This window comes from Salarias fasciatus (genome assembly GCF_902148845.1).
Source record: "Salarias fasciatus chromosome 7 unlocalized genomic scaffold, fSalaFa1.1 super_scaffold_4, whole genome shotgun sequence".
In the NCBI taxonomy this organism is placed as follows: Eukaryota; Metazoa; Chordata; class Actinopteri; order Blenniiformes; family Blenniidae; genus Salarias; species Salarias fasciatus.
The window spans coordinates 8415887-8443874 of NW_021941229.1; the positions used below are offsets into that span (position 1 = coordinate 8415887).

The 27988-nt window shown below is 44.8% G+C and overlaps 2 protein-coding genes across 2 annotated transcripts; one reads left to right on the top strand and one right to left on the bottom strand.

The window, feature by feature from the left end:
• Positions 1–1670: 1670 nt before the first annotated feature.
• LOC115382671 (anthrax toxin receptor 2-like) lies at positions 1671–12560 on the top strand. The gene is made up of 17 exons (XM_030084498.1): positions 1671–1948; positions 3139–3210; positions 4268–4339; positions 4414–4495; positions 4571–4675; positions 5111–5179; positions 5963–6043; positions 6137–6197; positions 6929–7024; positions 7707–7776; positions 9437–9515; positions 9775–9870; positions 9961–10011; positions 10421–10516; positions 10605–10778; positions 11670–11750; positions 12414–12560. The coding sequence occupies exons 1-17, from the start codon at positions 1824–1826 to the stop codon at positions 12450–12452; spliced, it is 1449 nt and encodes a 482-aa protein (XP_029940358.1). The 5' UTR covers positions 1671–1823; the 3' UTR covers positions 12453–12560.
• A 24-nt stretch (positions 12561–12584) lies between these two features.
• On the bottom strand, positions 12585–26811 carry LOC115382670 (ras-GEF domain-containing family member 1B-B-like). Its single transcript, XM_030084497.1, has 14 exons — positions 26560–26811; positions 19052–19603; positions 18810–18932; positions 18057–18194; positions 17759–17974; positions 17281–17355; positions 15681–15773; positions 15388–15490; positions 14951–15030; positions 14774–14869; positions 14601–14696; positions 14183–14306; positions 14031–14103; positions 12585–13941 (listed from the first exon to the last, which is right to left on the bottom strand). The coding sequence occupies exons 2-14, from the start codon at positions 19595–19597 to the stop codon at positions 13908–13910; spliced, it is 1797 nt and encodes a 598-aa protein (XP_029940357.1). The 5' UTR covers positions 19598–19603; positions 26560–26811; the 3' UTR covers positions 12585–13907.
• Between the last annotated feature and the right edge of the window lie 1177 nt (positions 26812–27988).

Genomic DNA, 27988 nt, shown 5'->3' on the forward strand with positions numbered 1-27988 from the left:
TTCTGAAGAACAAATACACATACGCACGCACACACACACACATACAAATGCAGCCTGAGACAGGTGTCAATCCTGTCAATCTCAGAGCGTCCGCTGTCCATGGTGCTGAAAATTCAGATTAAAAACTCACTGGCTAAATATGTACCATCTTTGATACAGCTTAAATATAAAATTAATACAGCTGGTCTAAAATTACACAATCTATTCAGATAGATACAGACACAGCTATCTATATCTTTTGGAATTCACGTATATTAGAGAAAAAAATAGACTCGGCAGTCTCTTATAGTTGAGAGCAACACAAGGCACATTCAAATAGGCAGGTGTTTAAGACCACAGTATTCTGATAAAGATAATATTTTTGAAGGTTTCACTGACTCACCAATGGCTCCGATGTTAGGTTTTGGGTAGTACCGCTAGTGGCTAGCATAGTGTTTAGCATACTGTTTAACTTCCCTCCAAAGAGTTCAGATCAAGTGAAAAAGAAAAACCTCGTTCATGCTGCTCAGCCAATCAGCGCTGGCTTACAGCCCTGATGCATTCATGGACAGTCTTAATGTAAGAATTGGCAAATTGGAGCCCACAATCATATGCCTATACCTTCTGGCACACACTGCACATTTTATTATGATAATTTATTTACGAGTAAATATGAACACATCACATGAAACGGGGCCCTATGACCTTGTGGGTCCTGGAGCGACCGCCCCCTTGCCCCCACTCTGGCTCCGCTACAGGCTTGTGCCTTTCTGTGTGGAGTTTGCATGTTCTCTCCATGCCTCTGCACATTTCAGTCTGGAATTCTTAGTTGTTGTTTTTCTGTGTTTTGTTTTTTTGTTTTTGTCTCACAACCAAGACATTAGTGGAGTCAGCTGATTAAATATGAATAACCAATTAATTCTCTGTGGGTTTGCAAGTCAAAATAATGGTATCATTTTTTTTTTTTAACATGTAGCCTATCTTAAAAAATGAACACAAAGTTTATACCATAGTTATACCAGCCCTACTAGACACATTTGATGGGTTATTGAGAGACTTTATCCAAACTTCTTTTTCAGTTTTGACTTTGATCTCTCCACGGGACACCAAAACACTGAAGTCTAGCGATGAAGTGACTTGACCTTGACATGTAGAATTGGGGAATTCATCTAACAACATTCCAGTAGTGACATGACCACTCTACCAGTTGAGCCCAGTTGTCACCGAACTGCTATGCAGCTATTGATTCTGATGTATCATTGGACGTGTAGGTATGGAAGACTAATGACAGTTTTGACAGCAATAAAGACCAAAGCTTTATGTGGAGGCTCTAGAAGGGGCTACATACATGGTTTTGTTTGTTTTTTCTTTTTAGATTTACATTGAGTAGTTTCAGGGCTTCAAAACTACCAAGCTTTATGTTTCTATATTGTTTTTTTTTTCTCTAAATATCTCAAAGCATAATAAGCACGTTTGTAACATACACTAAGTTTATTATTACATCATATGATCATTTTCAGTTTAAACAAAATTACATTGGTTTCTTCTTCAAACGAGAATGTGTGTGTGTGTGTGTGTGTGTGTGTGTGTGTGTGTGTGTGTGTGTGTGTGTGTGTGTGTGTGTGCTGGCCCTGCCCAGTCCTCCTCTCTCAGCCTCCATGTGAGCAGCTCAGCTCTCAGTGCGGATCCGGACGCTCCTGGTCCAACATGTGAGCCCCGGGCTGAGGAGAGGAGAGGAAGGCGGACTCTCCACCACTGACAGCTCTCTCTCTCTCTCTCTCTCTCTCTCTCTCTCTCTCTCTCTCTCTCTCTCTCTCTCTCTGCTGCTATGTAACGCACGGATTATGGATCGGATATGGATTTGCGTGAACGTCCTCCTGGTCGGGAGCGTGTGCGTAATTTCCTCGTTGCATGAAGGCGACGACGCGTCCTGCGATGGTGCGTTTGATATTTATTTTGTTCTGGACAGGTGAGTTTCAGTAAAAAATTAATCAGTAAATATATATAAAAAAAAAACAGCAGCGTGTTGCTGCAGCAGGAGATTGGACTCGCTCCTGTCCTTGTATGGCTGTGTTCTCATCCCTGCGCGCCTCTTCTGCAAGGCTGCAGCTCGATTCCCATCTTTAATCTGCTCATCATTATAAAGTTTACATTGTATTCTTCATTAAAAATAGTTTTTCTTTCCTCTTTTCTGTATTTTAATAGTTGTTTGACAAACTGTAATCATTAACAGACTTTCCAAGAACAGCTGGATTATCTCCTGATCTTAGTTTCCATCCAGTAGAATAAACTGTGTTTACTCTGTACGTGCACACGTGCACTACTTTCCCTTTTCTGGGCAAGCACTTTTAAAAATGTAAACATTTGAGTTAAATCTGCATGGCTGGTGATTGTACCTGCAGGTGTGTGTGTGTAATGCATAACAAATGCATAGCTGTAATTAAGTAGTAATTATAAACTTTGAAGAAAACTGTCATTTTAATCAGAATCCAGATCATTTTACTCCATCCATCATTATCTAGAGCATGGGGTCAAACATAAGGCCCGTGGGGCAAAACCAGCCTATAGGAGGGTCCATCTAGCCCGTCATACAACAAACAAAAAAACAAATAAACCTCATTAATAGCTGACACAACACATCACTGAGCCCTAAGCTGCAGCTCTGACAGAGAGCTGCCTCGTCCTGTTGTCAGGGGCAATTTGCAAAAACATGGATATTGCAACAGCTGTAGGAGAAAGATCTTTTATATTTCACTGTATTTTTCACTACAAGTCATCATTAAAATTAACTTTATCCTCAATTATGTTATTGTGTTTATACTAAAGCACATTTCATACCAAGAAATGCTTCCAACTAGATGCGCTTAAAACCAAAAGATAAAATATGCCCACTTCTGATCAATATTTGGATTCTTCTATCAATGGAAACGATTATTTATATCAATAAGTATTAAGAAATAAAACACATTACTGCATTGCAATGTTAATATACTTTATTATAGAGTCACCATTCATGCATGCAGTTGGATGGATTCCCCACAGTCCTCTATCTCTTCCTCTGCTTGCTTGTGGATGTTTGTCTTTAAAAACCTCGTCATGGGTTTACTGATGCTTCAGTGTTTCGATGTGTTTGATTCCATTCACGCGTGCCTCTTGCAGGTCGGGCAGTGTGTGGGGACACTGGCATGAGATCTATGGGTTTGTGGAGCAGCTCACCAGCAGGTTCATCAGGTAGATAAAGAGACTGTTTCTGGCACTTTTCTTCCTGTGTTAATGATGGAGAACCCCCCCCACCCCCCCCCCCCCCCCCCCCACCCCCACCTCCCCTACCGTCCATTTCCCCTCTCCTCCACCCTTTCCGGCCTACATCTCCCCCCACAACTCATTCATCCCCACCCAAAAACTCGCACAGAAAATGAGTTTTGAACTTCACACATGAGCATAAAGTTTTCTGAAAGCTGCTGTTTTCCTGCACGGCGTGGAAAGTCGGTGGAGGAGGAGAATGTAGGGCACGGTTATTTCAGGCATCACACAAGGCCACCAACTGCACCCAAACCCCCTCCGGGTGCTGGCGTGGAGGGCTCGTGATATCTTTAGGTTTAATAGCAGGCTGCTAAATATGACATTCAAACGACGCCGCCAGATGTTGAAGGTGGCGCTGACCACAACACACGTTCCCTCCCGCCTTCCATTCATCCAGGCAGCAGCACCAAGTCCTTCCCTTTCAGACACCTAATAACAGAAAACTCCGCCTGATGCATTGTCATTTTAATTCCACTGTTTTGGTAGTTATGAGAGTTTATTATGTCTCTTTGTTAGACTCAAGAATTCACATCAGTGTCCAGTTATGCCGTCATGCAGCTGTGGTTCACGGTTGTTTATAGCGGCGTTAAGTAGCGTGCTGAGTCACGCCCCTGATTGTTCTGGCCCGCTCGGCTTTGTTTGGTGAAATGATGCAAGAAAATGTAACTTTAACTCGTTCTGTCTGACAAATAATTGGGGTTTTAAAAACATTTGTCACTCGAGGTATCAGCGGCTTACTTTTGTGGCCTGATGTTCTGTTATTTCAGTGGGAGACCACATGTAAGACATTCGGTTTTTGCATTTTGAAGAAAAACAGAGCTGCCAACTCCCATGTGCTAATAAAACTCACATAAATGACTCATAATCTCGCAGGCAAAAGTTCTAATTTCTGGCCGAATAACTGACTTCCTGCATGTTTTCACCCTGAAACACATAAAAACCCATTTATCTTTATGTGTGTTGCGCTTGTGTGTGTGTGTTTCAGCCCCAGGATGAGGGTCTCCTACATCGTCTTTTCAGCCCAAGCCGAAGTCATCCTTCCTCTAACAGGAGACAGGTACATCTCCTCCTCTTTCTGGCTCTTTATCACCTCTTCTTTCTAAAAACCTTTTGCTCATTTTATCTTCGCAGGTCGAAGATCGACGACGGTTTGAACAAGCTGAGCCAAATCAAGCCTGCTGGTGAAACCTACATGCACGAAGGCTTGATAGCGGTAGGCGTCCTCACCGAGGTTTATCTGAATTTTTCCCCATTTTGTCTGAACTTTTCCTGAATTACTACTCATCAGGTTTACGAGCAGATGAAGCGGCAAACGTCACCATCGTCCAGCCTGATTATCGTTTTGACCGACGGCAAGCTGGACATCTACCCGTTTGAACTGAGCGTGAAAGAAGTGAGAAAGTGTTCAAACTCCAACTGTAGCTCATTATCAGCTTTTAGTTTGCCATTAGCCATTAGTTCGCCTCACTGTTTCACTCACATCCAGATTATAGAGCATCTTCCTCCCACTAAGTTTGTATTTTGCAATAACTCCATATGAATTGTGAAGATATGCACATAAATCTTCACATGCTTCAAAATCGCGCCCTTGTTTTTCCTACATTACAACACTCAGTACAAACAGTTTCAAGCCTCTGCGTATTGATTTTTCTCATCAAGTTGCATGAACTTCCTGGGAAGGAAGCAAAACATTGACCACTATAAAACCTGATCACAGGCTGCAGGGGGGAGAGCTGGCTGAAATATATAATACACTGTATTCAATGGGAATGAACTGTAACAATAGAAGAAACCATTTATCTTCGCTCTCTGTTGTTGTTGTTTCCAGGCCAACAGAGCTAGAGGCTTCGGAGCCAGAGTGTACTGTGTCGGGGTCAAGGACTTCGACCACCGCCAGGTAGGAGGGTTTTATCTCTTATCGTATTGTGTGAGAGAGAGAGAGAAAACCGTCTGTTTCTGATCTCATTGCTTGTTTAAACTGTGTGTGCGCAACATGTCAGCGTGTGTCCGAAGCTCCAGTAGGAAGTTGCTTCTGGCCCGCATGTCCGTACAGTATCGCCACACCTCGACCCCGTTCGCTGTGTTTGTTGGATCTGATGTGACGGCAGCTGGCAGGAGGGGGGAGGATTTGCATTTCTCTGATTTGCGATGCATTTGGTTCGGATCAACATGTTGTAATGTGGCTGATTTCATTCTGTGTAAATAGTTGAAAGAGAGCTTTGTGTTTTGGAATGAACTTTACAGGAAAACCCAAACATCTTCTGCCGACCGGGTCAAGAAGATTCACAGTGATCTCTTTGCACTTCTTGGGATTTATTGAGCAGAACCGATTGTTGCCCAACGCCTGTCCTGATGTGTAGCCTTGATTGCAGAATAAACTGTGTAACAAGTATGACTGAGTTCATCTGAACTGTTTCCAGAGTGTGCAGAAAGAGTTGATCCCTGGCCGGCTTCATGCAGGCGGTCTCCCTGACCTGCAGAGCAGGAAGTCATTACACTACGGTCTAATTAGATATCACCAGACAAACTTCCTGTGCTGCTGTCATTAAAGCGGGAGATGAAAGCTTTCACCGCCGGAACAGAAACAGCACTTTCCTCCCTAAATGTTCTCCAAGCTCTCAGCACCACTGCTAACCAGAAGCCTTGCTCCTGATTCTGAATATCCTCGTTTGGTTTGCAGCTTGCAGACATAGCGGACGGCACCGAGCAGGTGTTCCCGGTCCTGTCCGGGTTTCACGCTCTCAAAGACATCGTCAACAAGGCGAGTTTGAGAGATTCATACTGAAACATTAGCAGTGGGGATGAACACCAACCGCTGAAACCACTTCTTTGTTCTCTTATCTTGCTACCGCAGATCCTAAAGCAAACATGTGCTGAGGTCTTCACCATCGAGCCATCCAGTGTGTGTGTGAATGGTGAGCTTGTTGGGAATAGTTTGGATTTGCAAAAGAAATGTTATTCTGACACAGCCCCATGTTTTTAGAAATTAGGATTTATGCCATAAGTATTGGGAGGGACGTCATTTCAGAGGTGGAAGATGAGACAAAAGTCAAGATCAAACATCATGTGGACTAAAAAGTAACCGTAGAGCTTCTTTAAAGTAACACTTGTAACTTTAAATCAGTATTTTGGTTTAAAAGAAAAAAAGGAACAAGGAATTTCCCGCATTAAAATAAACAAACATGAACTATAAACTAAATTCTTGCACAATTCATCCAGATGACATAACCCAGAATGTCAGTTCGTTCTAAAAAGGAGACAAAATATGATATATTAGTCCCAAATTATACAATTACATTTCAATGCTGCTATGAAGCCATGAGAAAACTACACAGTCTCAGCTCATCATCAAGACTTTTCCAGATTTTTATTCCAAAACTGAAACATCTCTTATTTTACATGACACACACCAACCTTTTCCTTCTCTTTATGTAATAAAATATTGAACAGTCGGGTTAATTTCTATCAACAGTATTTTAATATGTTTGAAATATACAATATCTTCAATTTCATGGAATTAGAATTCCGTAATAATGTCAGAAATGCAATGTTTTTTGAGATATAACATCATGTCTGTTTGATCGTCTGTTCCCGTGCGGATCGTAGCGTATCGTCAGCTCTGTGTAATGCGTCTGATGTTTTCCAGAGTCTTTCAACGTGGTGCTGAAGGGCGGCGGCTTCAGCGGATCCAAGAGGATGGAAAACGTCCTCTGCTCGCTCACCGTCGACGAAGTGACTCTCAGTCAGTCCAGAAAACACTCGGCACACACTCGCAGCATCCCCGCTGTTGCACATACACTTATAGATGTTATTGCAGGTTCGATCCATAAAGCTCATTATCCTAACGACGCTCTAATGAAATTATCTGTGGTGAATCATGGGGCAGTGTGTAGATCTGTGTGCTGCGGTGGAAAGTAAGAGCCAGGAAGTCAAACAGTGGCTGCTTTTTATTGACTCGATCCAGAGAACAGAGGAGATATTATGAGCGCGAGCGGAGAGAGGGAGGGAGACCAGCCTTGCTCCGGCTCATCAGTCTATTAACAGATCAATGGCAGGGGCAGGGTGTGAGTCACCCAGAGGACAAGAGGAGATAACACATGACCGCTCCGCTCTTGTTTTTTATCTGTTCTGCTGTTTGCGTATACTGCATCACTTTCATGCTTCACTGTTGGCCGTTTATATAGCGCCAAATGTCAATGAAAACTAAACACAATCGTCTTCCTTCCTCAAAATCATTCACGTAAACGTTGGAACGTAAACGTGTGTCAGACTTTACATGAAAGACTTTTTCTAAAGACTTTGATACTTTGTCTAAAACTGTGGGTTAATTTCAGAAAAAAATGCAAATCTCAGCATGAGGTTTTAGAAAAATGTCATTTCAAGGTGACGGTTTTTGTGATTTGTGGTTTTCTTCCTGTTCTCAGCTCAGAAGCCCACGGTGGTGAGAGACGGCCACCTCCTGTGTCCAGCTCCCGTCCTGCACCGAGTCGGACAGTGAGTCAACAATGAAATGCAATTAAACTCAAATCAACATGAAAACATCCCGGGGAATAATATTAATTACAGTATTTCCCTTCACCTTCTTCCCATTGTGACGTAAATTTAGTTTCCTCATAACAGGAAGAATTTCTTCATTTTCACGTGATTCCAAAACCCTCTCCGGACAGATCCAGGTCGACCAGGAGGATCCACATCCTGCTCCATTTAGCTCAACGGGAAACTTTTAAACCCGACCTTAAAAATAGAAACCTGTTAACAAACTGGGAGCTGAGTGGACTTCAAAGCGAACAGAGCAGCTCTCGTTCTACTTTTAGCGACTCCCCGGACCTCCAGGAAGCCGCCACTCGAAGCTGCTATCAGCCTCGGAGATATGAAGGATTCTGCTCATTAAGATGCTCTACTCTGGATTTCACAGGAAGCCAAATGTTAGAGAGCATTATGGGAAACTTTGACCTTCAGTGGTACTTCCTGACCGTTTTTAAAACCAAACTGGAAATAACTCTCGAATATTTATATGCTGCAGCCTCAGACTTCAGTCATTTGAATCAATCATTTTCTATAATAACATTTTCAAAATGTCATCTGATACTTTACATAATAACCCAGGGACACGGAAATATTCCCAACTGTTATCGCCTGTGTGTGTGTGTGTGTGTGTGTGTGTGTGTGTGTGTGTGTGTGTGTGTGTGTTTATCTGTCACACAGTGCAAAGTTTACAGTTAGACTGTCAGACCAAAATAACTCTGGTATTTCTCTCTCTCTCTCTCTCTCTCTCTCTCTCTCTCTCTCTCTCTCTCTCTCTCTCTCTCTCTCTCTCTCTCTCTCTCTCTCTCTCTCTCTCTCTCCTGCTGACACAATCTCAGCTCAGTCCACACACATGAAACCAAATATCTAATTTTGTAGCAAATATTTGTTCTGCCTTCTCATTGACTCGGAGTTCAGAAATCCCCTTTTGAAAAAATGTTGCCATTTGATTGGCCAAAAAAAGAGGTTTTTTTAGTTTCAGTGGAGGCTTCCTGTAGTGCCGCTCTCGCCCTTCTGAGTATAAATGTAAATATTGCGCCATATTTCAAGCTAACAGGATTGGAGTCACTGCAGCAGAGCTGTGTGCACGAGCCATGAAACAAAAAAAAAAAAACACTTCTATGTGTTAACAATATTAAAACAACGTTTATGGGAACACGTCACACTGCAGGCAGCCATATTGTAAACTGACCTTTAGGTGTGTCTTTTATAACTTCCAAAACACTGAAAACACCGTGTTGTAAGTTGGATTCATCCAGAAAGCTGCAGAAATCTGACTATAGTTTGAATAAAACTGGATCGGCAGTAAAAGATCAACATGGGTGCTGAATTAATTCAAGTTTATCTTAAATAAAATGCAAACCAGTCAAGTAGGATTGTTCGTTTTTTAGATGATGAGATAAAATATCTAACTTCAAATTCCGTTAGATTGAGTTTAATAGATCCTTTGGGCAGATTCCTTCATTAAATCAAGATTTACAGCAGGAATAAAGAGAAACAGCACCCGCCTCCCTCAACAAGTGGAGAAAACTGAGTCCAGATTCCAATCTAAATCAGATGGACATGGAACGTATAGTTTATTTTACACTTTGTAGAATGTTTATGGATGTTTGATGTCTTTCCCTGGCAGATCAGTGGAAGTGCTGGTTAGCCTGAACAATGGAAAGTCCTACATCTCTGCTCCCGTGTCCATACACGCCACCACATGCGTGAGTATCTGTGCGGGATGAAAAGCGAGTTGCAGTGTTTTCCCCTCTTGCACATATTTACAATAGCGCCTCACTTGCAGGCAAGTCTGTTGTTTGTCTCTTGAAATTGGATTATGGCTTGATGCGGCCATTACGCTGTAACCCGAGAGGAGCCGTTCGAGCGGCGGTTCAGCTGCTGGGATCGCCTCGCAGAGAGGCTTTCATCTCCGATGTAACCAGAAAGGTGACATGACGGAAAGCTGCTGTGTTTTGTGCGCAGTCAGACGGGACCTGGGTGCTCTGGCTGCTGCTGGCCCTGCTGCTCCTGCTGGCCCTGGCGCTGCTCTGGTGGTTCTGGCCTCTCTGCTGCACAGTGGTGAGTTTACAGGATTTCTGGTATGTGTCATTGTATTGTATGTTATGTAATGTTTTTTAATGTTTTTTTTTTTTTTTTTTTTCCTACCAGGTCATCAGAGACCCGCCCCCCTCTCGCCCACCTCCGCCGCCTCCTGTCATTGTGAGTAAACCTCAGGCTGTTAGGAACAAACATACTGTCTTTAGGGTGCGTTGAAACAATGCCTTGAAGGCCGAAGTTTGAATCTCACCGCCCGCTGCCTTCCTGGCAGCAGTGGAGGTGAGAACGCTCGACTCCGGGCGGACGCAGAGGGATTGTGGGTGGAAGCTGGGGAGGGAGAGAACTCTCTGGCAGACTTTACATGTTGAGCTTGAGTCAGAACACAGAGTTGTTGTCATGAGCTTTTTAGCCTTTACTCTCACTGTTTGATAATAACTATGCAAAATGTGAGGAGATGTGCATTAATATGAACATTTATTTGTGTTTTTGCTTTCACTTTTGGCCAAGATGATAATCGACTTGATGTATTAGTTCAATATTAAGTCCATACATCGAAATACCTTTGTTATAGGAACCAGAAGAAGATCTTTCACCCAAGCACAGATGGCCGACGGTGGACGCTTCTTACTACGGAGGCAGGGGACCTGGAGGGATCAAACGCATGGAGGTAAATTCAAGATATTTAACACTTCGTTGTCCAGCTCATCCAGACTTGTGAGTGTGCATCATTAAAAGCCGTTCCTGCTGCCGCACAGGTGCGCTGGGGACAGAAGGGATCCACAGAGGAGGGCTCACGGCTCGAGAAAGCCAAAAACGCCGTGGTGACGGTTCCAGACGACGTGGAGGAGCCGATCATCCCCCGGCCCCCGCCGAGACCTCCCCCCGTCTACAGCCCGCCGACACAGTCCAAGTGGTACGCACCCATCAAGGTGAGGCAGCGGTGTAATGATTAACGGCGGGACGAATGTGGAGCACGGGGTGAAGTGAGGGCAGAGAGATAGTGACGGGTTCAGCTGGGCGAGAAGAGGACAGAAAGACGAACATGCAGGCAGCTGAAAGACAACATGTCCTCTTAGTCAGGGTTAATAGCTGCATCTTAAGTGGAATGTCTCTGATTAAGATCAATTTCAGTGTCTTCTCCTTGCAAGAGTTTAGCTTGACCATATTTGGTAACTTTCTCATTTAATTCGGTTTCTGCTAAAACACTGAGCCTGGAGCTCAGATTTCAGTGAAGATACCATGAAAATCATGCAAAATGCAACAGCTACAGAAAATCTGTGAACATCTTCCTGAACTTTGCACCAGAACTAATCATTAAAACTGACTCGTCGAATTTTTGAAGATGTCTCTCAATGAAAAAGTATGCAACTTTGTTTCTTGTCGAAAACCACTGGTGAACCCAAACGCAGACTCAACACTCGACTTTATTTGCAAAAAGCAGGGGAACACAAACCAAGTGGTGGCATCCAGAGTCTTAAAAAACATGAAGTGGATAGGAAGCAGAAAGAGAGACACAGAATGTGTTGACATCAGTAAATCAGTACATTTCAGACAAAATTCTGAGCTTACAAAAACTTACAAAACTTACAAAATAAGCAGCTTTGCTCATTTTTTATTTCATTTGAGAATAATATAAATTGTACATAATGGTGTTGCATTTAAAATGAGCCCTGAAATACCTTTCGTGCGTGTGCACACGCACAGCAGCACAGGCGCCAGCAAAATGACCGCTATGAAGAAACCCTGTTTTTCTCTCCCTCAGCCAGTTGTTTTCTCTGTTTGATCGGTTCCGCCCTCTCTCGCTGTGACTGTCTGTGCAGGGCCGCCTCGACGCGCTGCTGGCGTTGCTGAGAAGACAGTACGACAGGGTGGCGATCATGAGGCCCACAGCTCAGGACAAGGCAAGACTCTCACAGCCGCCTCAGTTCAAACACTCAGACGAGGAGTGCAGGCTTCCTCACATTCAGCTGGACTGCTACCAGAGAGTGACCTGTTTGCTCTAAAATGTCATGAGATAATTTGATTACAAACAGCGGTCCGCCCTCCGAACTCTCCCGTGATTTAGAGGAGCGAGTATCAATCATACATGCCATATTATCTGCCTCACTGATACACAACTGGTAGAAATAACAATCTTGGAGCTGGAAAAGCTTCACACATGCAACAGGGTGTGTATTTTTGTGTGTCGTTTTTACTTTTTGTAAAATGTTCCTTTTTGGCCACATTTTTTCTGAATGTTACAATCAAACAGTGGAATTGAGAGCTTGAAGCCTGAGTTTGGGACAGCTCATTTTTTTGGGGAGAAGCTGCAGTTTTCTGTATTGGTGATCCCGTCCTGGGCAGTTTGCATGATCAACCTATGTGTAATTGACTTTTCTCAGAATTTCTCCAAAGGTCAAAGGACATCAGGGTGAGGGTTTCTTTTACTTGATGGGATTTCTTCTCAGGAACAATTATTTTTGCTGTAGTTTGAGGAAGCAGAGGGTTTCACCTTAGTTGAGATGTTCGTGTTGCTTGAAAAAAGCCTTTAAATGTTGAAACTATCGTCTCGTTGTCGTCTCCAGGGTCGCTGCATTAACTTCACCAGAGTTCAGAGTCGCTGATGTCCAAGCATGAAGATCCACTTTTTTTCCAGTTTTTTCCCCAAAGAACACTTTTATTTTATTGTAAATAAACGTTTTTCCTTACAAAACCGTGTCGATTATTTGTGAAAGAAACGCAATCGCACACATCACTCTGTTTTTCTGTTTATTTGAAAGGAAAAAAAATATATTTCTCTTTTCACAAAGACCTTCAGTACAAGTACCCTGACTGGTGACACGAGTGATACACAAAAAATAGTTTTTTTAAAAAAAGCATATATGACATAGAAAAAGGAATGAAACATAAATGAGTGTCTTTGAAACATAAAAAGGAAAAAAGTGGCATCACGTTCACGCCTAGCTAGAATCGGAGAGGATCGATCACGTCACGCTCACGTCACCAGGGCGGGTGAGAGAGGGGAAGACGAGGGTTAAGCTGCACCTGGTACACACACACACACACACACACACACACACAACCAATTGTGCTTCAATCACACCAAAATCTCATCACACATGAACTGGTGTTATATAGCTTAGCAAACACAGAGCCAGCCAACCAGCAACAAGCTCTTGGCAAAAAAAAAAAAAAAAGTACATTACAAAAACAAACCACAAGCTTTCTGATACAAAATACAAGTTAATACTATAGTATAGAAAGACGCCTGCAGATCGGAGTCGCTGGAGTCCTATGATACACAACGCCGGAACACACTGAAGTGCATTTTCCATTCAGTTTGCATGACCAGCGCGACGTCGCAGTCACTCACACACCGACAGAGTCAAAGTGCACAACGTCACAATACGTCCAGAACCCACCGATAAAAAAGAAACGTAGTGTGTCTCGAGTGACTGTGCAAAGCGGGAGCAAGCGTGCAGAGCGCCGTGCTCCACGTGGCGTGCAGCCGGACGACGTTAGAAGCAGCCTGTGATTTATGGTACAGATGGAGGCCAGTCGGCTCTGATGTCCGAGCTCTCCGGAGATCCTCAGCAGTGCTGCGGGGCCGCCAGCACGCATTAATCAGGTCCGTGGCCGTCTCTCCCTCCACGTTTCTGCAAAGAGAGGCGGGCGTGGCCAGTGACGGGGTGATACCACCACCCCCGAAGTCCTGTGAGTGCCTGGGACAGAGCTGATGTCGGAGAAAATGCACAACTCGTGGCTGTGTTAAGGAAACCGGGGTGTGTAGAGTGGAGACTCCTCGGGACCGAGGGCGATCGAGGCAGCAGCACGGAGGTTTTTGGCACTGGGAGAACTTCATCAGAGACGTTTCCTGTGCCGGATTCATCAATCATTCATGATTCTTGTGAGGATGTGGTCCCAGAAGTATTTCTTGGCATGTAAAAACTGCATTTTAAGTCCAAGACCACAACTTTGGCCCCGAGAAAATGCATCCACAAGGTCAATAAAGATGAGTCCGTAGCTTCTTAACACTTGATACATTTACAGTCTGAAGCGCAGAAGGCCGTCTCGCTCTCTTACGAGCGATTCTCTCGATGGAGAAGAGACGATCTGGAAGGAAGATGATTTAAAAACCATTATCATTCTGATGTGTTTGATTTATGGGCTTGAATGTTCTGATTCGCTGCGTCAACACCCACCTCAGAGACCTGCGGCTGTCTTTCTCCATGTTGTTCTCCGGTCCTTCGCTCTCATATGAGGCCAGATGCAGCTCTGCAACCACAGATCAATTTGAGTTTCCTTCGTCAAACTCTCAGAGAGCGAACCGGACGGCTGAGGACCGAATACTGACCGTCTTCGGTAAAAACCGGCGTTGTGACAAGATACTGGAGAATCCGGCGGTCTCTGTCGAAGGGGCACACGACCTGACGCCAAACCAGGAACTCACTCACTTGCTTTGCGAGTTCCCAGAGTTTCTATTAGAACACAAAGAAAGCAGATCCTTTAAATGCATGTTTGGATTGAATGTTAAGTTTAAACAGGATCAAACACCAGGAGTGAAAGACGTGGATCATGCCACCTCTTGTAGTTTTAACCAGAAATATGTGAATATTCAGAAATCATGGAGCACTCCTAAAGTGGTTTTCATGTCAACTGAACAAGTGTAACACTGCATTGATCCACAAGGGGGAGCCATTACATTGCATTACATGTGAATGTTTTCTCTAAACTCAAATCATTCAAACACTGAGCAAAAACTATCATCTGACCTCGAAGTTGATGTGTCCGTTGGCCAGCCTGTTGGCGCAGCCTTCGTTCAGGAAGTAGATGTCTTTGATGAGCAGACTGAAGAAAGGAATCACGATCTGCAGCAGAGAGAAAACTCATTACTGAAATGTACAATTGAGTAAAAGTTGAGGTGGAAGCCGGTGTGACGGCTCACCTTCTCCTGGCTGCTGTGCGCCGTCTCGGACCTCTGGGTGGCGCCGCGCAGCGCCGTGCGGTAGTTGCTGAAGTTGCTGGAGGGGTCCATCTGGTGCTGAGCGGGGAAACAGGAGGAGACGGTCATCAGACACCGAGCCATGTGAGCCCTGTTACGTAACGCGCAGACGAGCCTCACCTCCAGGATCTCGAACTTGTCAGTGTTGACTTTGTTCCAGGTTTTCTTCAGTCGGGCCACAGGACTCATGTTCATCCCGGCTGAAATGAAATGAAAGGGAGCGTGAGCACAGAGGGCCGGCTGGGCCTCCGCTAACTCACTTTGTGCCTCCTTAAACTGATTACAGCTTGCCTTCAGGTCCAGCTGGCTCTGTGCGTTCGTTTTTAAATCTGATTCAATTTACAGGCTGTTTCACCGACAATTGGTGGGAACTACTACTCAACTTCGGCAAATCCTGTTTTCACAGCCAAACTGTGACAGAGGGATCAAACTGAATTTCAAACAACTGAGTGAAAACATTCATTTCTGATTTCCGCTGGTTCGTCTAGAGGCTCTGTTCTCTCTACATTTCCCAGATATTCGCTTTCCTGCAGAGAGGATTGGTGTGAAACACTCACTGATGATGGCCATGAGGGAGTTGAAGTTGCCGATGTTGAAGCACTCCTGAGCCACGTCGATGAAAAACTCTATGATCCTCGCTCGGTGTTTCTTCTTCACTGGCTGGAAAGAGAGGTGAAACAGGCGAATTACATAACGACAACAGAGACGTGCCTTTATGTTGTCGTTGGAGAAGCTTAAAACATATAATCCAACTTGTATCTTCTGCACGGTTAAAAATAACAGATGTTTTTTTGTGTACTGCAGGTTTATAACAGAACAAAACGCTGAGGAAGAAATGTGAAGAACGCACCATGCAGATCTCAGTGGCCACCAGGTAGCTCAGCCTGTTGAACCAGTTGACGTAGGCCTCCAGGTTGCTGGTTTTACGCTTCCGGAAGAAACCCTGCAAGGCAGACGCACAAAGAAAAAAAGAACGGTATGACTGGTTTATCAACAGAGGAAACCACACAGATTTTAGCAATGCGTCTTGAGACCTTTTCTGACGAGCACTCTGAAATTCACCATTTACTGCCATATTCCTGTCACTGTGAGTCAATATTACTGTTTTTATGTGTATTTATAAAAGGGAGACGCGGTGAGAGACAGCTGCTTCTCTGTAATTTTGCTCACTAATGGGTCTTGACAGCTTTCACACCCACGTAACCTCTGGCCCTGCGCAGCGCAGCGCAGCCCGTGACGCGTCTGCTGTTATTTTCTCCTCTCCTGCATCTGCTTTTGGGCTTTCCTGTGAGACGAGGCACGGTGGGTCCTTTGTTTTTATTTTTTATTTTTTTGCATAAATAAACATGATCAAGCTTGGTATAAAATAAACTTGACTTGGCGTAGGGGTGATGTAATCCCAGAGATTCGCGGCTCGATTAAAATGCTTACACAACAGCGGCGGCCCACTCCGCTCCCAACTTCCCCTTTACACTTCAGGACCCCTTTCGCTGACTCAACTGCCCTATTATACAAAGTGGGTCTTATATAACCGGAGGCGCAGCGGAGAGCGGGAGAAAGAGCGCGCTCGCACGCGGCGTCGGTGAAAGCATGTCCGCGGCGGCGTTGATTGAAAACGACCCTTCAGCTGACTCGTTGGACCACTCAGAGCGGAAAGAGCCCCTCGGACGCACTCAAGACGGAAGAAAGAAAGGTGCTTTCATGCCCGAGCTGGGAGCTTTCTTTTTTTTTTTTTTTTTTCAAACGCTACGATGAAAATACAGTCGAACGGATTCCCGTCTTATCTGCCAGCGAATTCAATTGATGTGGTCTCTTAAAGCAAGTCGACCTGAACCCAAGCAGACCGCAAATTACACTCGCGGCAGAACGAGGAGACGCTTTCAAAATCTAAATAATAAAGAATGACTTAAAAATAACTACAATCTGCGGTTCCCCCTTTGATGCTGATAATTATAAACAGGTCGTGTTGCTGCAGCCTGAAGCTGTCATTACGCCGGAGCGCCATACGCTGTCAGAGCCGCCGTTTCTGACTGATGTGAGATTTATGCAGATGACGCCGTCTCCTCAAGGCCAGAGACAGCTCGCATTTAAAAACACGGAAGAAGGAAACAGACAACGGAGAGGAATATAAGATCCAAGTGATCAAACGTAATGTGTGAAAGTTTTGATCCTTCAAGAGTCACACAGAGGTCAATAAATACTGATTTGTTTAAACATCAAGATGGAGACGTGGCTAACAGCAGGGTAAAATCCTTTTTCTGGGTGTATTTTTAGATGCAGTTTGTGAAATGGCATGAACTTGTGTTTCAGGACAATCTTATGCGTTTCAAAGACTCGGGCGAAAACATGAAATGACAAGAGGGGCCGGATTCTGCCAGCGGGCTTTGAAACGAAGACGACGAGAGTCCGGCTGAAAACAGGAGGTCAGAGTTCAGACGTGGAGTCGGTACCTTGTGGTTCTCCAGAGGATCCTTCATGGCAAACGTCTGGATGAATTCCTCAGGGCCGATAAAACTCAGTCTGTCCTGAAGGCGGAAAATGAAAAAGAACTCATATTTATCTGTATTTTTATTGCATGAGGTAATTCCTCTTAATAACCATATTCTACTGTTCTAGATAATTCAATGTGTTTATTTTCTTAAAAGTGCTCATAATCCAGTTTTATTTGGCAAAACACTTGAAATTAAATCAAGTATTATGGTACAAATAAAAGTCAAACAGAGAAGTTAACATGCAAATTTGCATCACATGACTTTTTTTTATTTGACAACACAACAACCACAGAAATGAAGGCTAAATTTAGAAAAGAAAAAAAAAAAAAAGATGGCCTATAAAGCAGAAACCGCACTCAAAGCCGCGGTATAACGCCCCATCAACAGCCGTAAATCTGCAGATCAGCCTCTGAAATCCACAAATCTGAAAGCTCACCAGCTCGATGTGCGTGAGCTGCTGGGCGAGGACGAAGGGGTCGTCGCACACGCTCAGCACGTCGCTCCGCTGGGCCGAGGCCTGCTTGCTCTTCAGGGAGGCGGGCCGCTCCATGGCCACGGCGTTGAGCGCCGCCACGGCCTCCTCGTACTGCCCCAGGGCGGACAGGCGCTTGATGAGGCGCTGGGTCATCTGCTGCATGGCTCGCCACGAGTACTGAAAGTAAAAAGACACGCGGCGTGAGAAGGAGTTGATCATTTCTTCGATTTGCTTGGCAACAGGAGGCGGCGTCGCTAACCTCGTCGCCGCGCGCCACGTGGTGCGTCATGTCCTTGAGGCAGCGCATCATCCTCTCGTCCCTGAAGTCGTACGGGAACGTCTCCGTCCACTCGGTCAACAGCTGCACCAGCTTGGGCGCCACTTCGCGGAAACGGATCTGAGAAACATCACACGGCATGTTAGGTAACGCGGCGACGGGCGCGATTACATTTCAAATCTCCGACGCGTGTAATTTGTCTCGGGACGAAACAGCGTGGCCTTAATCTGATCTTTATTTATGTTACATAAAGACACAGCAGTGGGCGGGGCCTATCGAATCTGGACATCCTTCACTCAAAAACAACTGAACACTGGAAAACATGTTTGAATCCGTCTGAATAGGGGAATTTCAACTGCAATGAAAATACTGACAAACACCTGAATCAAAACAAAAGTGTGAACAGTTTGTGGAGTTCCTGGAAGGTGTGAGTTTATGTGGGCGGAAGAAAGAAAGAGAAAGAGAAAGGGAAAGAAAAATCTTCTGTGTGTCCTTGCTTGTCCTACACTGGCGGGGATTTCAACATGATTGTGCAACAATCCCCGGGAACTGATAATGCAGTGAAAGGAGAAATCCCCAGAGAATTATCTCCTTTCTTTAAGTGTCCGAATGTTTTGCGGTTAGATTTTATGACTGAGTTTCGAGTGGGTGTCCAGAGAAGACGTTTAAACAGTGTGTGTGTGTGTGTGTGTGTGTGTGTGTGTGAGTGTGTGTGGGTGTTTGTATTCCGCCCACCTTATCCAGCAGGGCATCTCCAGACCGCTGCTGCTCCACGCACAGATGACAGACCCTCGTCATGAGCTCGTACGGGTGCAGGAAGAGGCGAGAACTCAGCAGGAACGTGAACACGTACGACCTCTGATGACGAAGACACAAAGCGGGCTTTCAGAAAAAAATCTGTTCTCCTCGGGCATCACAACGGATCGACGCCCACGAGGAATTCGGAGTGTGAAACGGAAGTGACCGGCGGTGCTTACGTCAGGGTAGTAGTCCACCGTGGGGACCAGGTGCTGGATCAGCGCCTCCAGGGAGGCGGAGACCAGGCTGTTGTCGTGGTAGCACATCTCGCCGTAGCTGGCGGTGATGCCGTGTCCGTGCAGCCTGGCCTTGGTCAGAGCCGAGCCGTTGCGGCAGGACTGCTCGCTGCCGCTGCTGCCGCCGCCGTTGCTGCTGCTGCTGCCGCTGGTGTGGCGGTAGGCGCGGCCCGGACAGGAAGTGCTGTGCTGGCGGGGGCTGTGGGGCGGCGGCGGCGAGTACGGGTTCTCCGAGACGCCGTAGCCGCCGCTGTAGTGATGCTCCTTGGCGTTGACGGAGGAGACGGAGGCGCTGCGGTACGCGCTGTGCGGCTGCGGGATGTCGTAAGGGTTCTCCGCGGCCGAGTAGTTCCCGTTGTAGATGTTCTCCCTGGCGGGTTTGGGGCCGCTGCCGTTGCGGTACGGACTCTGAGGTTGCGGATGATTGTTGTTGTTGCTGTAAGGAGCGCAGGAGCTGAACTTTCCAGCGTATGGGGTCGTGGGAGGCATGATGACCTGTATAATAAAAAATGTGTAATGTGTAAATATCCAAGAAATCAAGAGTAAAACTGTGCATGTGTCGTAAGAGTGAATTACTGTATTCAACCTAAAGCGTGAAGAACTTCTTTATCTCTGTATGAAATGGTGTGATAAAAACCAATCCAGTAAATTTAATACTTAATTTAGTCTATCACTTCATCTCATCATGATTTGAAATGTGGAACAAGCTTCCCAAAAGAAGTTTCAGTGTATAAATCTGAATATCTTGATGAACAGAGCTGCACTGCATTAAATTACAATTTCTAATAGAACAGTTTTGTTATGTTTGTGTCGCCAAAAGTGTGTCTCGATTAATCACATGTAACATTTACATTTGTCTTGCAGCACTTATTGAGGTTGTACACGTGAAAAGAAGCTAAGGAATCAACTTTGAGGCGTCAAAAAGGACAATTAACTTTAATTTTTAGGCCAACTGTACACCAAAACCTGAATCACTTCCATTTGTCCTGATTAATATGCAGGAAGTCCGCATATGGAAGTAACAGGAGCCACCAGATGGAGAGAGCTGCTACAGGCGTTACAAAATCACCAAATGATGAAAGCGACGTCTGCAGTGCTTCTGCCTCGTCAGCCAAACTCAATCGCTGGCTGATTGATGTTTAAGCTGCAATCAAATATTGTGAAAATATGTGTTTGCGAAACTGTGTCTGCGGAGATAATAACACTTGATCGCATAATTTCACCCCTCTCGTGTTTGCTCTTTCTGACTTTGAACACCGGGAAGATATCGGCTTTATTTGGAAAAGTGATTTGCTAGTTAAATTTTTCTACAAATCAGCACCGACGCTTTCAGGTGCCCTGCGCGTCGCTGACGCTCACTCACTGGCAGCAGCACAACATATGGAAAGCAAAACAGCGTGACAGATGGATGATCTCAGTGCAGCAGTATTTTTTTTTTGGTCTTAATGGTTCAGATAATTGGATCTGAGGTTGGTAAGCTGATCCCAGATCACCACCAGGGCGTGCTTTAACTCCGGAGCCTCCTTTATCCCGCTACTGTTGTCTGTCTGGGCAACACATGCCAGCAATAAGTGAGACAAACGTGCGCAAGCGCACGCACACACACACACACCTCACACAGTAGCATGTACACATGCACGTATCCTCTCTGCCAGAAAAAAAAAAAAAAAAAACCCTGCAGGAATCCAGCAGACTTTTGTTTGTCCATCACAGCGCCAACAGAGGAGTGTCTGCCTCAGCCAACATCTTACACACACACACACACACACACACACACACACACACCCTCGTCCACCATGGCGCCAAGCCCCACGCCGGTGTAATCCAAATACACACACAGGCACACACACATTACACATAAACAAATGATAGCTTGAGCAACACACACACACTTTTGTCCACCATAGCGCCTGGCGTCCTGCCAGAGTAAGCCAGCCCGGTGCCAACCCATCCTCTGAACTCTGTGATCTGCGGCCTGCTGCTCTCCTTCTAACTCACTTAAAAGATTACAGTCTCTTTAACCTTCGTTCGGTTACGAAACGCAAGTCTGGAAGTGCGCGGCGGTGAAGCTGGGACAACTGGAATCCGCTGGGAAATATTTGCTCCAGTTTGTCTGCACATTCCCCCCCTCCGCCCCCCCCTATTCGAGGCTCATGTTGTGTTTATAACTTGAAGATGACCTGATCCGAGAGGAAAACCCATCGAAAAAATTCTAAACCGATTTGGGTTTTCCTTCCAGACCGGCTTCCTGAAAGGTTGACCCATTTGGATAGTTGCGGCTTTCGAGGCTGCGGCTCCCAAAATGCACTCTGGCAAAATCACAGGCTGCGCTCTCTCCGTGAACGACTTAATGATGGCATTGGGAAGCACAGTTCCATATTAAAAGCATTGTCTATATTCTCTTGTTTGTAAACTTTGAAGATTGCAGACTGAGGAAGCGGACTGATGTGGCTGCGAAAGTACAGGAAAAGGCAAAGACGTGCAGCCGTGGAAAAATGTTGAGCTAACGCAAACACAATTTGCTTTTGTACTAAACTTTTGAAAGTTGGAGGTCCTGTTTATACGACGACGCTTTCATGTGAAAATGCTGAACTTCAGTTGCATCTCTGGGGGTCCGTTTACAGGACGAAGCCACTGAAAACGCAACTTTTTCAAAATGGACTGCGTCTCTACGTAAACGAGGTTTTTGAAAATGCTCAGTCTCCGTGTAGACGCCAGAAGCGCCGCTACTGCGCATGTGTACTGCAGCCGTAATCAATGGGCAATAACATTAATGGCAGCCTCCAGAGCGTCACGAGTCCCAGTCCATATTCTCCTGGGACTTGATTTAACAGCTGAACGTCACAATACAGCAAGCAAACTTTGTCCTCCGTCAAAACGAATGTCCATAATTGCCATTGTTAATGTTTATAGCATACTATTTTCTCTGTTTACGTGTAGGTGTGTGTGTGTGTGGTTTGACTACAAAAAACAACCAACAGAAAAACTGCACCATTTTCTGCGTTTCCACCGTTGCCATGTAAACGAACATCACTTTCAAGATGTTGCCGTGTAAACACAGAACATTTCTGAAGCTAAAACACAAAAAAACGATGTATAATCACTGTCGTGACGGGGCTTCCTAAATCCCCACTGCATGCTTCTATGCACTGTCTTTTTAATGCAGTTCCATTTTCCATATGAAGCAGCTCAGTCAATACACGATGTATTATCATCTTAGAAAAAAAAGGAATTCCCCCCTCGAGCGACGTCAAATGTGACATGACAGAATATGTCTCCCGTGTTAGCAGGTGGCTGCAGCGTCTGAAGTGCCATAAATAGGTTCATCGAAGGGTGAAAGTAAGCTGAACTCTTAATAGTGCCGCAGGCAAAAATTATCCACTTCAAACCAGTGAAATGTGCCCCGAACGTCTAAAAAAAAACACAATTTAGTGGTTTTAAATGTCCCACCGCGTGTGAAAGACACCTTTGTCTGCCTTTTTAATGAAAACTTTCCCAGTGCCGACGTCTTCAGAGGATGCTTTTGATTGTGACACGGCACTTTAAAGGAAGGCTGCTTTTTTTGTTGATTTTTTTTTTTTTCCTTTTTCAAAATCATTTAACGTGGTTTCAAAAAGATACACCTCGCTATGCTGAGCTCAACAGGCTCACAGGGGGAGGAGGGAGACAGGAGGGAGGTCTTCAACAATAGAGGTATTATCTATCCTGTCATGGCATTAACAGCCACACAAAGACCCCCAGGAAGAGATCACAGCAGATCATCAGACACGCACACACACACACACACACACACACACACACACACACACACACACACACCAGCAGCTTTCACACACGCTGCTGCCGGGCAGTGTGACGCCCCACCTCTGCGTGAGGCGAGGCTGGGATCCCTTTTTTTTTTCCTTTCACATCAGTCAAGCCAGCAAAAGCAGACTTTAACCTCCTATTGTAGCTCATATATTGAGTGGCCATGTGCTCTAATCTCAACTTTTTATGTTTATGTGTCCATAATATGTGTTTGTGACTCGTGGGCTGGAGTTCAACACAAGTCATAAAAGTGAGATAAGGAGCTCAAAGTATCAAGGAGAGAGAAGCAGCGTCAGATATAGAGCAAAAAGTGACTTAAAGACACCGAGTTATGAATAAACAAAACACACAATGGTCAAGGACGGAACAGCTCTCAGGCAAAATGACATGAAAACAATCTGTGGCTAACTTAGTCACTCTAAATTGCCTTTTTTTTTTTTCCAAAATCAGTTGACCTCAGAAAGCACGTACGTATTCGCTGATCTGCGCACTCCCTGACCAAATAACGGTAAGAAATCCCCTGATGGTTAGCTACAGTAAGAACCACAAAAGGTTTGTTTGAGTCCCACTTTTCGAGACGTGTAATCAAATTTAAGGCCTCCAAACAAGGTCACTAGCTAGAAAATAACCACCGTGCTGTAGCGAAAAGATGGCTAAATTACTAGCTACCGCCTCATGATCGGGACATTCTGTCATGTTACCTTAGTTTATCTGAGAGCAGAGGGGCGATTTAATCAGTTCCACTGGTGCTGCACAATCAGCGTCAAGCTCCTTCAGGCGTTTTGTTATGCTCAGCGGACACCAACGACAGGCCGGAGGAACAGCCTGCACCTGATAAGAGTGCATGTGGAAAGATTTCCCAAAGTGGTCCAGCGTAACGCAGCGCTATCTTTGTTCCACTTTGCACCTGATGTACTTTGACACTAATGAACTGCAGCAGGTAGAATGGTGTGAGTCAAACCTTCAGCAGTAAGTGAGGCACAAGTTCAGTGTGTGCTTACGTCGAATGTTTGTGGATTAGCCGCATAACCCCCTTTTGAAGAGAACAGAATTTCAACATTCAAGGGTGGAATAATCTCTGATGAGACTCACACACTTACTCAGTGCTTTTAAAGGATTTCACTCAAACTTTGATTTGTGTCATTGTGTGGGAGGATCAATGCCGACACCTCACATCAGAAGATTACCCTGGATCCCTCCTCTGCGTCCTTCTATGGAGCACGCCATTAGCCCAAAATGCCTCCGATTGTTCTAAGCCGGAAAGCCCCCGAATATGTTTTTCTAGCAAGTCGGAGGCCGAACAATGAGCTGACTTTGCAGAGGTTAAAATTCGCAGTCATTGTGGGTAGATGGTCAGGTGTTGTTTTCGCTCTCTTTGGTAATAACATGGTGGTGCAATCAGTTGCAGCAGACTCTGCATACCGACAATGCCGGTGTTAGCTTAAACCTGTGATTCGTTACGCCATCTCTAAATGCACGTCGGAGGACGGTCCGTCGACTTCTACACTGGCGTCCCAGTAAAGGTTACAGTCACAGCACCAAATTGATGAGTGTACAAATACACTACTCTGTTTTTTGAGGAGCTGTTCTTTCTTTTTATCTTTTTTTTTTTTTTGCATTGGTGTTTTATTGCTTCCTGCTTTTTAGTCTTTGTGTTCTGTTTCCTTTTGGATTGAATTCAATGTAATAAGTCAATACTCCACTTCCCCCGGTCCACTGGGGTGTAATACAGAAGCAACAATCCACTGAACAAACATTTCTGGGATGCTGCGTACATTCCCAAAAGATACAGAATCAAAGTGTACAAACAGTCTCAAATCTGAAGCAACTTGTTTTCCACTCAAAATGAGTTTTATTGTGTCAGAGAAGCAAAATCTTAGTTAACAGTAATGAATCTTCCTGGTTTTACGTTGTGGCCGTACTTGTTCAAATCAAATGAATTAACAGATGTTGTTTATCTTGTCTGTCCCAAACATTAGAAACTATTTGTACTCATCCGGCTTTGTTTTCCTGAACTTTTTTTAACCTGCCTTCCTCAGTCTGACTGGCTGCCTAACTTTTCTATTCATCACCAACGCAACTCAGACGTCATCAGTGTACCAAAGCAAAGCATCAAAGTTAAAAGTATGGGGAGCCGGAGCCGGAACCAAACGACAAATGAGCTCTGATGACTCCGTGGGGAAGCGTGCGGGTCAGACGAGGCCTGCAGCCACTGTCAAAACACCAGTGGCCAGTTTGAGAAGCTGGACCTAGATCTGATAGGCAGTCAAAACAGAGCGAACACAGACACCAGGCTCAGATCGAGCACAGAGATACACAGAGGACTGTGCGCCTGGTGATGAGCCTGGTTTTATCTTTTACTCCAGCACACACTGCTATCCGAGCATGTACTTCCTTGTATGTATGCAACCTCCACACACACACACACACACACACACACACACACACACACACACACACACACACACACACAATAAAGGGACACACCTGCCTTCTGTATGATCTGGTAGGCTAGTACAGCATTAACCCAGAGCGAGAAAGGATAAAGGCACATTATCTTCTCTGCTGCTTGGATGTAATAAACCTAAGCTTGTATGTGTGTGTGTGTGTGTGTGTGTGTGTGTGTGTGTGTGTGTGTGTGTGTGTGGGGGGGGGGGGGGGGGGGTTCTCTTTCTCTCTCACACACATTTTCTATTCAATATAAACGTACAGATCTCACACAAGTCTGCCTCTCTCCACAATACAAGCTGAGATTTAGGCGAAGTCCCACATCTAAACCCTATTCAGGCAGCATATTAATCAATAATGGAGCTTAACACTTGACTTTGGTGTGTTTTTTTAAGCCGGTATGTGACAGAAAAACTTGCCAAATGCTGGGAATAGTGGTTCTCATTCAGCTGAAGTTAAAGGACAGTGGGTTTTGTGTGGAGCTGTGTGGAGGGAATGGATCTTTTTAAAGCCTGTTTGGCCAGAAGTACACACACTTTGTCTCATTCTGGGTTTTTTTCCCTCTTTTCCCTACAGACACACACAATCTGTTATTCCCTCTCTCTCTCAAACACACACACACACACACACACACACACACAGCCACCCTGCCTTGGCCACATTATGGGCTTCTGACTGAGTCATAACACAGTAAAAGTAAGAAGCTGGCTGTGAATAAAAGCCATGCTGTGCTGAACCACAGTCCCATCACAGGTGCTGGTGAGTAATGTTTGCTTGCGAAGGACGGAGGTTCTAATTATACCCTCACATGGCTGGTAAACAACAACAACAACAACAAATGTAGCAACTGGACGGGAAAGTAAATAAAAAGACATCGAGGTGGGCCGCTGTTTACACTTGTTCTCTCAATAATGCACGCGAAGCTTTGGAGTTGGCACAGTTTTCCAGATTATAAAGTTGCATTTCAATGCAATAGTTCACAAAAAAAAACTAAATTTAATGTATTTAAAATCAATTTTTATTACCTTATTCTCGGATTTTCTGCAAGAAACTGTCGCTTCATGACCTCTTTTACCATGCCCAGGAGTTACATAACAACTCTATTATAAAAATATATATTTGTTTGGAGGATTAAGTTGATTTCAAACACGAACAAAGTAAATCAATTATATGAATGACTTAATTGTGGTACTCACCTCGGATGTGGTGCAGCTATGCGTCCGTTTCAAAGGCAAAGAAAAAAAATAAATGTAAAAAAATAAAAGCGAAAGAGAGACAGAGAGAGAGAGAGGGAGAGAACGGCGACTATCCAAAGTAGTTGGATGTGTTCGAGAGGAGAGTAAACACGCAGAGAAGTCTTTCAGCAGAGTCTCCGTGTCGCGTTCTTCTCCATTGTCTGCTCGGCTCTCCGTACTTCACTCAATCATTTGAACCAGCGGATCAGTAATGAGCCACAAAGCAGCGAGGCGTATTCAAATGACCTCCGGAGAGCCGGGAAAACCCGCCAATCAGCGTCCGGGGGCGGGTGTCTCGAGGGGACGCGCGGGCCAATCACAGAGGAGGACGTAAGAAATCGAATTCTACAGAGATTCTGATTGGCTGGTTCGCCCTCCGGTCGACTCCTTTCTTTTTGAGTGTTTTTGTTGGAGAGCCAGAGTACAGAAGGTGTAAGGTTTCCTCCAGGAATGCGTCTGTTTGGTGCTCTGGTGGTCTCAGTGACTTTAAAGTCTTCATAAGAACTGCTGCCGACCTATTTTAATTAATCATTCATGTCATTTGACAGGTTTAGTCATTTCCTGAGCACTGTCGGCACATGCAGTGCAAACATTCAGACATCATCTACCACCTCAAAAGTGGTGAGACAATGATAAAGAATTATGATTTATAGTCCAACATATTCTTGTGTGTTTCTTTGTTTCAGAACTGCATTTGAGGTTTACTCGTGAAGGAACATTAGTGCAGAGACCATCTTTTTATTTCCACCCATTTCAAAACATCCACCCATCCCATCCATCATCCATACGGCCCTGGAGCCAGTTTATATGGGCGAAGCCAGGATACGCCCTGGACCGGTTACAAGCCCATCACAGGGGAGAACGAAACCCATCCACACACAGGGAGAAAATGCAAACTCCACCCAGGAAGGTCAGTATTTGAACCTAGATCTTCTCACTGTGAGGTGAGAGCACTAACCCCTACATCACCATGCAGGAAACAGACATCTTCTCATAAAATAATTAGTTAAAAGGTTTGCAAAGTGCTCTTTATTTACAAATCCTAGATACATATATTCCCTCTCTGATTTTCTCCTTGTCTGTTCCCCCCTCCCAGCTTCTCTCAACTATTACTTAACTCTGTAAGCTCTCTTCAAACAAGACTTTACTGACTCCTAATGAGAAATACCTATTTTGCTGCAAGACATTGTCAACAAGACAAGTTGAGAATTTGCAAGTCGTCCAAAACAGTAAGCCGGTGTTGTCAGTAATTGTCTCCGTTGGAGGTTGTGTTTTGGTGATTAGCCTCAACAAACAAAAATTCAGTTACAATGTAATCTCGCTGTAGCTCTTGGCGCCGGTCTTTGTCAAAAATATTTGACTAAAGTATTTGCTCATGAGCATTCACAAA

Coding starts and splice junctions, on each gene's coding strand:
- LOC115382671 (XM_030084498.1), top strand. CDS start 1,824: ATGGATCGGATATGGATTTGCGTGAACGTCCTCCTGGTCGGGAGCGTG. Junction 5,180..5,962: donor AGGACTTCGACCACCGCCAG/GTAGGAGGGTTT, acceptor TTTGGTTTGCAG/CTTGCAGACATAGCGGACGG. Junction 11,751..12,413: donor GGCCCACAGCTCAGGACAAG/GCAAGACTCTCA, acceptor TGTCGTCTCCAG/GGTCGCTGCATTAACTTCAC.
- LOC115382670 (XM_030084497.1), bottom strand. CDS start 19,597: ATGCCTCCCACGACCCCATACGCTGGAAAGTTCAGCTCCTGCGCTCCT. Junction 15,491..15,680: donor TGGCCACTGAGATCTGCATG/GTGCGTTCTTCA, acceptor CTCTCTTTCCAG/CCAGTGAAGAAGAAACACCG. Junction 14,307..14,600: donor ACGGACACATCAACTTCGAG/GTCAGATGATAG, acceptor GTGTTCTAATAG/AAACTCTGGGAACTCGCAAA.